At 32.1% G+C, this 13025-nt stretch overlaps 1 protein-coding gene across 3 annotated transcripts in view; it reads right to left on the bottom strand.

The window, feature by feature from the left end:
* Positions 1–13025, bottom strand: part of Itpr (Inositol 1,4,5,-trisphosphate receptor) — a 151510-nt gene that overhangs the window by 114093 nt on the left and 24392 nt on the right. For all 3 annotated transcript variants that reach the window (XM_088228019.1, XM_088228020.1, XM_088228021.1), the window contains exons 2-6: positions 9998–10133; positions 7152–7222; positions 5543–5649; positions 2376–2495; positions 1629–1746 (exon numbers count right to left, since the gene is read on the bottom strand). In XM_088228019.1, the coding sequence (XP_088084145.1) occupies positions 1629–1746; positions 2376–2495; positions 5543–5649; positions 7152–7222; positions 9998–10098 (517 nt within the window). In that variant the 5' untranslated portion in view covers positions 10099–10133. The remainder of the gene's footprint in view (positions 1–1628; positions 1747–2375; positions 2496–5542; positions 5650–7151; positions 7223–9997; positions 10134–13025) is intronic.

The raw sequence follows: 13025 nt of genomic DNA, 5'->3' as shown, positions 1-13025 counted from the left end.
GCCAAATATGTAACGATTCATCTGAATTTTTAAACATATATTCTCAGATACATTCTGCATCGAACAACATATAAAATTTGCAATTGGCTATCAACTTTTTTCTTATAAACAATTAACTATATTAAAATCGGGTTATGGTCCCGTGGCTAGTGTCTCGGACTCACTGCTCAAAGATCCGTGGTTCGAATCCCACTCTACCCCAACTTGATTACCATTTTCTGATAGGGAGTTATTTACAACTCGTTAAAAATAACCCTCAAAATTAAATATTTGGGTAAATCATAAAAACGCAAATATTTCAACAAAAAAAAAAAACATATCACAACAGAGATGAAGAACATTTTAGAGAAGGCAATAGAGAAGTCCAGGCATCTACAGAGCGTATGACCTGTCATTGGCTGGTTTAAGTGGCCACTTTACACATTGTGTAACGTTCACCATTCCGCCCAGATTTAAACATCTATATTCCTTAGATTCTTTCATCTGTTGATGTTTGTGAATTTAAAGAGCTGAAACCTTTATTCATGCGGGTGAGATTCATCTAACTGGATGTTCTTCATCTCTGTTGTAATATGTTAATATTAACAGCTCCCCGGGGAGTTGAATCCAGTCCTTGTCTACAAAAATTTGGACAAACTCAAAATATTGTTAACTTATTATATGATTTTTTGCTTGAAAATTAAAGTTTTCGTTCATAAAATGTTCACTGTAAACTGTGAAGCTCCACATATTTTAAATTGACAATCTGTAGACAGCAACGACTATGACACAGTACAAATCCTCAGTACTTAAGGTTACATATCTATCTACACAAATAACATCAAGTATCATTATCGAGTCTTTTTTTCAAAATCAAAAACTTTGTTCCAAAAATGGAAAAAATTTACAAATAACATAAATAAAATAAAAGCCTATGTCAAATCTAAAATACGTCATATGCAACAACTATGGGGAAGAGGAAACCAACATGACGTAAACAGACTACAATGGCGGCAAAATAAAATATTGAAGCTAGTATATGACCTACTTTATCTAAAACCAACTAAATAACTCTTCAAAAAAAAATAAACAATTCAATGTTAATGAACTTTTTCAACTAGAATCTTTAAAATTTATTCATAAATAAGCCACTGATTTCATTGTAGACAAAGAACTAAAACTTGAAAAAAATTGTAATAAACATGGACATAATACAGGAATATCAGAACAATATCACATACAACATTCCAAAATGAGACAAGGACAATCGAGACTAATAAATCAGGGACTGAAATTGTACAATAAACTACCAGATAAAACTAAACAAAAGACTCCGACAAACTTTTCAAAAGACGTAAAAAATATTATTACAAACAACAGAGTATGAATAAAAAATGATTTATTATTTTTGTAGAATGAATGTAATAATCCGTAAGGGTTAATAAATCAATTTGAAATATTAAAAATAAAAAAAAACACTGAGGTGGACGCTGTAATGCGATCCGAAATTTCGGTAAAATAGTACAAACTACACACGGCATAATAACCCAGAAAAACTTATTGTGCATCTGAACGGCTGTGAAAATCTTAGAAGTATTTACCATTGTTAAATGGACTTAATAAGTCCATAATTACAGAAATAAACTTACCAGTAGACCTAAGTTTGTAAAATGGTAGAATGTAGAACCACGAGCCCTCGTTCCCGTTGGCGTCCAAATACACTCTCATAGCGTTCTTTTCCAATAATGCTGGCAGTCTTTTGTTCACCTGGAAAATATTTCAAGGCGAAGATCAGTGATATTTTTAATGTGTTTTATTTATTAAAAAAATAAAAGACAAGTGATACTTTAATCCACAAATTTGGAATATCATCGCTTTCGCGGCATCTAAAAAAAAGCAGCAAAAAAAATATTCCAGATTTGCCCAGAGAATAAAATACAAGCTTGCCGGACAGTATTCAAATGCCTTCATGAAATGGCTCCAAAATACCTATCGGACCTTGGTATTAGGGAAAATACATGCCAAAGAAATCAACTCTTAGGTCAGCATTTGATTCAGGCAGAGGAAAACTCCTCGAAATCCGGCGCTCCCCAAACACCAGATTCGGAGATCGTGCTTTTGGCGTTGCCGGCCTCTCTGCTTGAAACTGATTGCCTTCAAACTTAAGAATCATCAACAGTCCCGGTCAGTTCAGATCCCAACTAAAATCTCACTTCTTTAGTTTATCATACCCTCAATTTTAAATCAGAAAATATAATATGTCACTTTAGCTTAGTTAGAATGTGAGTTTACCTATACAATTGTCAAGTGCCCTTGAGGTGATTTTTCACAAAAATGGCGCTATACAAATCAGCCAATTATTATAAATGGTTAATTTAAAATTAAAGTAAACTTACTGTAAGATATTTATTTGACTTGACATGTAGTAATTGTACAACACTCCCATACTGTACAACACTTCCTAGAAGCTTCTTGTTCTCAATATCATTCTGTTTCTTTTCAATCTCCGCTGCATGCTGAAAGAAAATAAACAAGTTTGTATAAAGATTTCATATTTATTTATTATCTTTACATTTATCTTTTACATGACTGGTATAAAATTCTGAATTAAGAGTTTTATGAAATAACATAGATAATAATATGAAAAAAGATAGGTCGATGCCATTGCCTTGATAGCCGGTAAAACATGGATGGTAAAAGCGGGTGATAGGAAGGAATTGAGACGTTTGGAAGAGGCCTTTATCCAGTAGTGGAGAGAACAAGGCTGCAGTAGAAGAAGAAGAAGAAAGATGGTATAACAAGTTAATATGTAGGTACTTATCTAATAAAAACAATAAGAATCAATTGACATTATGCTTTATAGATATCATATAAAGATAAAATACTTCTTATAAGTAGATACATAATTATTATTTTTTTGCAATAGGCTTACATAAGTTACAAATACAAAAAAAAACTATTACATAAACACAAATAAAAAATCCCACGCAGGCCATGCCTTTGTATTTTATTTTAAATTTAAATAAAGGCTACTGGTAATATAAAAACACAACTTTTTTGTCAATAAACATGAGAAAATTATAATAAAAGTATGGAATATTCATTACAAAAAGGGACCTATTTTAATCTCCTTTTTTAATCCATCATTTCAACAAAAAATTAAATCAAAACAAATTCAAATAATTCATCTGTCCTTAAATGCAGTGAACAGATTTAGAGCTATATTTGGAGTGTCTTTACCCGAGGAGTCTTGATTTACAATAAAGAATTTCAAGTTAACTATTAAATCTTTGAATAGATCTATTAAAATTTTCAGAAAATAAATGTTGGACGTCCACAGCTGACTGTTCGTCGGCAATTCATGTCAGAACTTCGGGACAAGAACCTGACTTGGGGGGCGCAAAGGAGTTGGCGGCCGATAGAGATGCATGGAGGCTCTTTGTGGATACTATATGCCCAACTAGGGAGCGGACATGGAATGATGATAATGAATTTATTACATTTATGACACAACTCTGTTTGTCAGAAACTTCTTCCCAGGGTCGGATGTGAATTAGGTAGTATGTATTTAATTTAAATTAATAGCCTCTGAGATGAAAAAATTTTAAGTTTTAAATCTAATTTTTTTTATTGACCTTACTTTTTTTATTTTTTATTTATTAATAAAACATATAAGACATGAATATCATGATATTATATTCCCAGGAGTTGTACGAGAAAACTCATTTGGGACGGTACATAAAAAAAATAGTACATTTCTTGTAACAATACATAGTATACATTTAAACAGTAAAAATTTAAACAAATTTTAACAATCTATGAACTTAATATTAAAAAAGGAAAGAAAACATTTAAACAATCTGTGAACTTAATATTAAAGAAGAAAATAAAAACATTCAAACAATCTGTGAACTTAATATTAAAAAAGAAAAGAAAAACATTTAAACATTCTGTGAAATTAATATTAAAAAAGAAAATAAAAACACTTATTTAAAACAGGTGATTTTTTACCAACAATATTTTGTGTATGAAAAATATATTGATTTCTCGTTATTATGGTATATGATATTGAGAATAATCAATTATTCGCAAAGCATAAACGAATTCTGTTCAGCGGATACTTTTAACACTTTACATGTTTATTTGAAATTCCCAATACAAGGGAAAATTTCAAGCAATAAATCCGTTTAAGTGTTATGTTTATGCATATTTAAAACAATTATTAATGATTTACGAGAATATTGCTGGCAATCATATCTATATTTAAGTGGGGAAATTGGCAAAAGGATGTTTTGAAGAAAGGTGGCTTATTTTATGCAGTTTTTACGAGCAAAAACACATTTCTGTCTTGTAATATTTTGTTTTGGTATAACACACTTCGGGCGAGAAAGGTGTTTCTACCTGTTCAGTCGATTGATGCTTAAGGGCGGGAAGGGTAGAAATACCTTTTGCGTCGGCCTCATTTCAAAGGCAAAAAAGAAGGAATTAAGAAGGAAGGAAGGAATAAAGAAACATGGGCAGAATGGTGAATGTTACACAGTGTGTTAAACCAGCCAATGACAGGTCATAAGCCCTGTAAATGCATAGACTTCCATATTCCCTTATCAATAATGTTTTCCCACTCTGTTGAAATAAATTTAAATATGAATAGCTCCCTAGGGAGGAAACCCAGCCAGTCTGCAAGCATTTGGACATACTCAAACATTGTCGAATTACTACCCGGTAAAAGAAGAAGTATAAAAATTGTAAAATTGTTTTCAGGCGTTGCCTAGTAGGTGATTTGGTTCAGCCGGATGAATCTCACCCACGCTCTTTTACTTCACAAAAGTCAACAGATGGAAGAGTTGAGGAAATGTGAATGTTGAAACATGGGCACAATAGTGAATGTTACACAGTGAGTAAAGTGGCCACTTAAACCAGCCAATGACAGGTCATGAGCCCTGTAAATGCCTAGACTTCCATATTCCCTTCTCAAAAATGTTTTCCCTCTCTGTTGAAATAAATCTAAATTATCCAACGTTTTTATATGTATATTATATACCAATCTCTTTGTTAAGGTTTTAACTATACGTACATAATTATCAAATAACAATGCAAATCTTTTTTTTTATACAAAATATAAAATAAAATACAAAATATGTAGTGTTATAAAATAGAAATCGAGTTTTACTTAAAAATTTAACCATAATAATGTTGAATTACAAATAATATTTGGTTTTGATTTGTAATTTTATAGCTCGGATATGCTGAGTTAGTATGTGGAAATTTTTATTGAAATATTTTTATTATTTTCGAAGCGATTTCAAACAAATTAAAGAAATTTGCGCGGGACCTTTATTTTCGCCCGTCGCCATTGGTGCGCAGGCGCAATACCTTTCCCGACCAATTTATTTATATTTATATTATTAAAATTAAAAGTTCCAATTTATCTCCACTCAATTTCCTAATTCAGGATTTTTACCTAGGCCCGCTCGTCGGGATTCTGGTTCTATAGCACACAAAGAACTGTATCCTTAATCCGCGCGGACACGGAGAATTAATGTAAAACGCAACAAATACATACATGTAGTCTCTTCAACAAGCCTGTGTCCGTATTAGTCTGTTTGGCAGTATTCCAAAATTGCTTCTGGGCAGAGTAACGATTCATGGGACATATCTTCAGAAGGCAATCTATAAAGAAACAAACAAGACAATAATTTATTATAAATGTTTGAATAGTTTGAATAGTAGAATAGAATTTCAATTTTTTTCTTTATGTCCTTCAAATGTTTTTTTTATTATATGTTGATATGTCATGTATTTTTTAAAGATGTTTTTGTTCTGAATAATATACAGGTGTTCTTCAAACCCTGTCACATCCGAAACCAGGATGATCAGTATGGTCAAGAAGACATATTAGCATATTCAAAAAAATATTTAGAATGAAGAAAATTTAAAAAAACAAATGGTTGCTAACTTCTGCAGGTAAGAAGCGAGGGGGGCACAGTCGCGCAGTTGATGGTGTATCAGACTCCCCCTTCCCCCTCCTCAATTCTCCCCTGCAGAAGTAAGCAACCATTGGTTTTTTTAATAATTTATTTTTTAAGATTTTCGTCGTTCTAAAAATTAATTTTAATGCGCCAATATGTCTTCTTGCTCATACTGATCATCGTGGTTTCGGATGTGACAGGGTTTAAAGAACACCCTGTATATGGTGATATGTATGTTGTTTAAGTATTATGCATACTTATGTTCGTCTTAACTCAACACAGGCTTTGGTTCCATGGAATTGGGATTTGTGTCTCAATAAATCTGTACCTTAAAGCTGAAATGCTGGAAGTCACATTTGGTAAATTGTTCAGGAGAGCGGTTTGAAGTTATAAAACTGTTTAAAATGCATCTCTCGAAGTAAACATATAATTTATTGCTGTTTTTTTGGATTTATAGGCTTTTGATAAGAATAAAAAGAAAAAAACATTTAAAATATGGATTATTAAATAATTATGTGACTTCAATGTTTTTTGTTCTAATTGCCCGGCCCACGCCCTAATTCCTCCTCGGACTTTAGTATAAGTCATGTAGAATATTAAATGAAAAACAATTTATTTATAAAACATTCTTTAGGCATAAACATTAAATTACATGCCATTAATTAAAACATTAATTATTTATGAAAATAACAGGTAAAAACAAATTGACATGATATTAATAGCAATAAAACAGTAATTGAAAGTAAACAGTACGTGAAAAAAGGCAAAGCAAAATAATAAAATTAACGACAAAAGAAATGACATAATGGTTAAGTATGGTTGATTATGAAAATAAGTCTTAATCTTGCAAAAATTCCTCACTGCATCAGAGGTAGTTAAAATATAAAGCTATAAAAATTGTGGAATTTATTCGGTATTTTATTTTATAATTTTTAATTCCAGCAAAAACGGTTTATTGCAATAGGCCTTAGGTGCATTGCAAATTTGATTGCGACCGTTTCAATTTAAATAGAACATTGTCACGAATCATGTCATCACAATTGTCCAGGCCTTAAATGTCGCGTTTTTGTAAAGACAAATTTTCAAAAATTGTGTGTTACACAATTTCCATATTGATTTTTAAAATACAATTAGTTTTTTTAAAATCCCTTTCACGTATATGTGGGGGGAGTGCTAACAGCTCCCGATAGCCTAATTTCTTACCTCTAAATTTTTTAGGGGGATCGTTAAGGTCCCCGGCTTCTGGACACACAACGGTCCTGTCATCAACCAACCTAAAGAAGAAAAATATCATTAATATTGAAAGCATTACCTTTGTGGTCGAACATTTTACTAAATGTTATTAAATATTTGTATGTAACCACCACTTACCGACTTTTCAATGTCTACCGGTTTCGAGACGTAACCGTCTCTTCGTCAGGACACATTAGGAAAGCTTTGAAAAATCATGCTACTTTGATCAATAATCAAACAACCTTTCAATATAGCCAATTATTATATATTCCATTGCGATGTTCACCCTATACCCATGAAATTCACGCATCTCCCTTCATCCCCTCCCTCTTTTTTCACCTATTTCTCCCACAACATCAAATATATTCATAACCTAATCAGTGCATGTAAGGGATGCCTGTTAAAATGCATGGCATGTTGGTTTTATATAAATGTGCAACAACTATGGTGAAGGTGTATAGTGGGTTTCGCATGTTGGTTTAATTGGTGTCCTGACGAAGAGACGGGTACGTCTCAAAACCGGTAGATATAGAAAAGTCGGTAGGTGGTTATATACAAATAAAAATAACATTGGGAAAAATATCACAATGGAGTTCTAGTGCCAACCCTATTGTGTGGGAGCGAAGTATGGAATTGGAAAAATAATGATGAAAGTAGATTGAATGCTGTCGAAATGCGATCTCTCAGACGAATATGTGGTAAAACGATGTGTGACAAGTGGACAAATGTCGAAATCCGTGAACTATTTAAGGCTGAGACATGCATTATCGACAGAATCAGGAAAGGGATGCTGCGTTGGTTTAGACATGTAGAGAGAATGGACAGCGAAAGAACGGCTAAAAAGATCTACGATGCGAATGTTCACTGATGCAGAAAACGAGGAAGACTAAGAAAGACATGGCACGATCAAGTCCATCAAATACTTGAAGATGAACATATCAAGAGTAGAAATAATCGGTGTGTGTGCATAAGTTGTACATAGCGAATTCTTCTAATGTTTCCTATATGTACAGATAAACGTAGTTTTACGCCGGTTCAATTTACGCCGATTTACAATTACACCGGTTGGCGCCGGCGTGGGATTCTCCGGTTTGGTCGACACCAGACGACAGTCGGCGCCGCGATTCTAATAGCAGTCACACTTTTACAAGTTGTTTTATTCTATTACCGTATAAAAAGGTATGATTATATTATTTATTTTATTATTATTATTAAAATTAAAAAATGTATTTAAATATTTGCAATTGATGCTATGATTCTGCAAGAAAGGAAGCCACAATCAAAGCAAATGAAATTGGATGCTTTTTTCAAAAAAGTGTGAGAATTTAATTTAGTACCGACGAATTGGTGAGTAAGTATTTATTATAAAAAATCATTATTTATATCAAGAGATTATTATTTATTTTGTAAAAGAATTTAAACTGTAATTATTAAATACATTTATAATTTATTTTGAATATATTATACAGGATGTGTATTAAATAAACATGTTAGATTGTTCTTAGAATTTTGACACGACACTTCCATTATATTTGTGTTCATTTTACGCCGATTTTATATAAATAGCAAAAGGAACTATAGTCCTTAAAATTTAGCTTGATTAGAATGACATTTGTCGGAAAAAGTGACGACATAACTTTGTAGTAACGTCAAAGGAGTTATTTATATTGACACACGAAAAATCATTAGTATCTGGCGTGATAATTTATTTTTTTGATACAATGCCATAATAATCATAAATATAAAAAGTCACCTTTAAACTAAAATACACCTAATTATTAACGACGTTCTTATAAGGTTACATCATTTTGCAAAAACGTTAGAGATGGGACAAGTTAGTCAATGTAAATTGATCGGATAAAAAAATAATTAACTTGATGTTGTTCATGAAAAAAGTAAAAATGTCTTATTTTTTGGTGAATAATTGTCTTAAACACACTATAATAGGCTTGTTTTTGCGTTTTGGCATCCTATCAAAGGAAAACAGTCCTTCAGAAATAATGTTCCAAATACTGATTTCCAAATAGACAATTTTTAAAAAATATTTCTAGTCTGCAAGCTTGTTTTAGTAATAAAAAAGCTGACTTGGGTTAAAGATGTAAAATTTAGTGTACTTTTTTGTACGGAGGAATAAGCTGAGGTAATCAATCAGCTATATTCCTTAAAATATCGCTTGATTAGAATGACAGTTGTCAGCAAAAGTGACGACATAACTTTGTAGTAACATCTAGGGAGTGATTTATATTGACACACGAAAAATCATTCATATCTAGCATGTTAATTTTTTTAATATACAATGTTTGACATATAAATCAACATAAATATATAAAATCTGCTTTAAAACTGAAATAAACCTAATTATTAACGACGTTCTTACAAGGTTACATCATTTTGCAAAAACATTAGAGATGGGACAAATAGATCGAATAAAAAAACAATTCATATGATGTTGTTCAAAAAAAGTATAAATGTCTTATTTTTTGGTGAATAATTGTCTAAAAACACACTATAATAGGCTTGTTTTTGCGTTATTATATCAATTTTCGGAAGTTTCATGTTTGCGTGAAAAAACTGATAAAATCGATTTGATCGGTACATGATCAGTGATCAGTAATTTCCCATCACTACTGACATTAGTTTGGCAGCTGTCATTTTAATCAAGCTAAATTTAAAGGAATATAAATGCCGACTTTTATATTTTTTTTAAAACAAATAAAAGGAGTTGGTTTAAGTCCCGTAGTAGCGTCGTGAACTCTCTCGTCTTTCAGCGTAGACACAATGAGCAGTTTCTGGAAAGGGCTGTAATCTTAGCTCACCCTAGGGTACTAAGGAAGCCGCTGACGCTGCCTTCCGCAAACAGGGAGACAATGTCTCCGAGGTGCAGGAAGCCCGCGGAGCAGATCAGTGCGTCCCCCATCGTCAGCAGCTCGGGACACACTGACGTAAAGGACCCTGAAATTAAACCAAAACAAATTAATTACAAAGTTTGGACGAATTCAACAAAAAAATAGAGATAGCAGTATTGGTGACACGAGAGACAGGTGCAAAATATGCTCTTCTGTAGAGAAGATCATAAAACAAGATTGCCCAAAATGGTCAGCCAGCACAAACGTTATTAAGGTTAAACGAAACGCAGTTTTCCCATACAAATTTACGATGCACAAATCTTTTTATCTATCTATTTACTTCAATTTAATATATATAACTCGTATGTGAAAAAAATAAAATGAAATATTTAGAATATCAACAATGTTTGATTATGTCCAAATGCTTGCAGACTGGCTGGATTTCCTCCCTAGGGAGTTGTTCATATTTAAATTTATTTCAACAGAGAGGGAAAAAATTTTGAGAAGGGAATATGGAAGTCTAGGCATTTACAGGGCTTACGACCTGTCATTAATTTGTCCTTTCAATTTGACCTGTCAATAAATTTAAATATTTAGAATATGTTTAAATTGGGATTCGAGACCAAAATCTCTTTAGAGACGGATGAAATAACTTTTTGATAGATATCAATATCAATAGATCTCAATCGCCATGAAGTAATTAATGGGCAATGTGGAAATCTAGGCATTTACAGGACTTATGACATGTTGCTGGCTAGTTTAAGTGTATAATATGTATACAATTTAATTATTTTAATATCGATGGGTTATTATTATTATTACAAAATAACAAATACCTATCAAAAATAGCAATAAATGATTCAATTATGAATAATAAACTAATTTGAAAATATTTCTCATAGTCTACATTTGAAACCGCCATAGATGGCGGTTTTTGGCTTTCTGACTTTTATCACATTTTTCACAATAACTTCATGATAGACAAATTTTGGCAGATAATTTTAACAAATGTTTTTTTATGAATACTTAATAAAAGGACTACAAAACAACACTAAATGTAAAGCATGGAGAGATATGGGTGATCATTCCATTTCCGCACCTAATGGTGCATAGGGCACTGCATTGGTACACCAATCGCAGCGTATCTTGATCATTTTTGTTACATGAAGGTAAAGTGATCTGTCTTACGATTTAGGTACCAGTCTAGGGGCTTTGAAATATTCTCGTGTAAAAACACCCTTTTGAATCATATTTCATGTCAACCATGTCAGGAATCGAACCCGAGACCTCTTGCATGGTAGGCAAACGCGCTGAACATTACACCACGAGGCCGACAAATATATATATATATACATATTTATACAGGGTGTTCTTTAAACCCTGTCTCATCCGAAACCACAATGATCAGTATGGGCAAGAATACATATTAGCATATTTAGAACAAAGAAAATTTTCAAAAGTAAAATATTTAAAAAAACAAATGGTTGCTTACTTCTGCAGGGGAGAAGTGAGGGGAGCACAGCGCAGTATCAGATTCCCCCCCCCCCCCGTATCTCCTCTACAGAAGTAAGCAACCATTTGCTTTTTTTGATATTTTATTTTTTTAAATTTTATTAGTTTTAAAAAATTATTTTAATGTGCCAATATGTCTTCTTGCTCGTACTGATCATCGTGGTTTCGGATGTGACAGGGTTTAATGAACATCCTGTATAAAGAAAAAAAAATTTGTTGTTTTATGATGTTTAAAAGATGAACTTTTCAGATATATATATAAAAATACTTTATATCTATTCCTCCAAAGATTGATAAGAAATTAACTTTTAAAGTGATAAGTGAACAAATTTAAAATGTTATGTATCTTTTTTGGGTGATACCGTGTATGTTGGATTTGATTCGACGTTTCGGCTACCATTGCAGGAGCCATCTTCAGGGAATGGTAGCCGAAACGTCGGATCAAATCCAACATACACGGTATCACCCAAAAAAGATACATAATATTGATAACAGTGACCGTGAAAACCTTCGCATCTATTTAAATTTAAAATGGTATCCGTAAAAAAATACAGTTTGTGGCGTTGAAAAAAATTAATTATATATACTTAATTTAAAATTCTAACGTTATGTTATAGTTTAACTCTTAAACTATTAAAAATATATATTAAAATGTGTCTGTAGTAACATTGGTAAAAAACACTTATGATGTGCTGTTGTTCTACCATTTTCCATAATGCGGCGCCCTGATTTCTATGACGAGAATCCGAAATAGTACATTTTCTTCGAACCGCGTTTGAACAATAATTACGAATGTGAAAAGTGTTCTGTAACATTCGGAATTCCCGCCATTCTGTCCATGTGCGATGTTTATTTACAGACAACTGTCAAAAGGCCGCAGCTGCTCGGCTGCTGTGGGCTCACGGGAGCAAAATAAAAGAAAAGTACATAAAGCTATGGTTTCCTAAAAAGCGACGCCATTATCTAGCGGACGTGATAAATCGTTTTATTGTTTTACTTTTTAGTTTTCATTATTTTAATATTTTTTCATTATTTTATTACTAATTATTTATCCCACCTCTACTATTCATTTCTTAGTAGCAATTTTACATTGTGAGTACCTATTAATTGTCCTTATGGATAATGGAAGTAGATTGTACACCTTAACCAAATAGTAGGTCAATCCTCTTTGACCGAAAGTTGTATTAATTTTTAATTGTTTTTGCATTTTTGCAATATTTAGAGACGGTTTTGAATTACGCTATTATTTAGGTGGGTAGTATTTTTTTGTACAGTTCATTTTGGCATCAATAACTAATTTTCCGTTTTTGGTGGAGATTTCTAAATTTGCTTTTAATACCCCCACTTAACGTTTCTGTCTCGGCGGGTTTATGATGCATAAAGCATTTATTTACATTACGATGATACGAACGACGAATACGAAAGACGAACATATTTAAGCTTTTTGTATAATCAGTAAAATAAAATCCAAAAGTAGCTGTGATAT

This window comes from Micrasema longulum, unplaced genomic scaffold (assembly GCF_059751315.1).
Source record: "Micrasema longulum isolate JH-2025_06_02 unplaced genomic scaffold, ASM5975131v1 h1tg000554l, whole genome shotgun sequence".
In the NCBI taxonomy this organism is placed as follows: domain Eukaryota; kingdom Metazoa; phylum Arthropoda; class Insecta; order Trichoptera; family Brachycentridae; genus Micrasema; species Micrasema longulum.
This window is presented reverse-complemented; position numbering and strand designations above follow the sequence as displayed.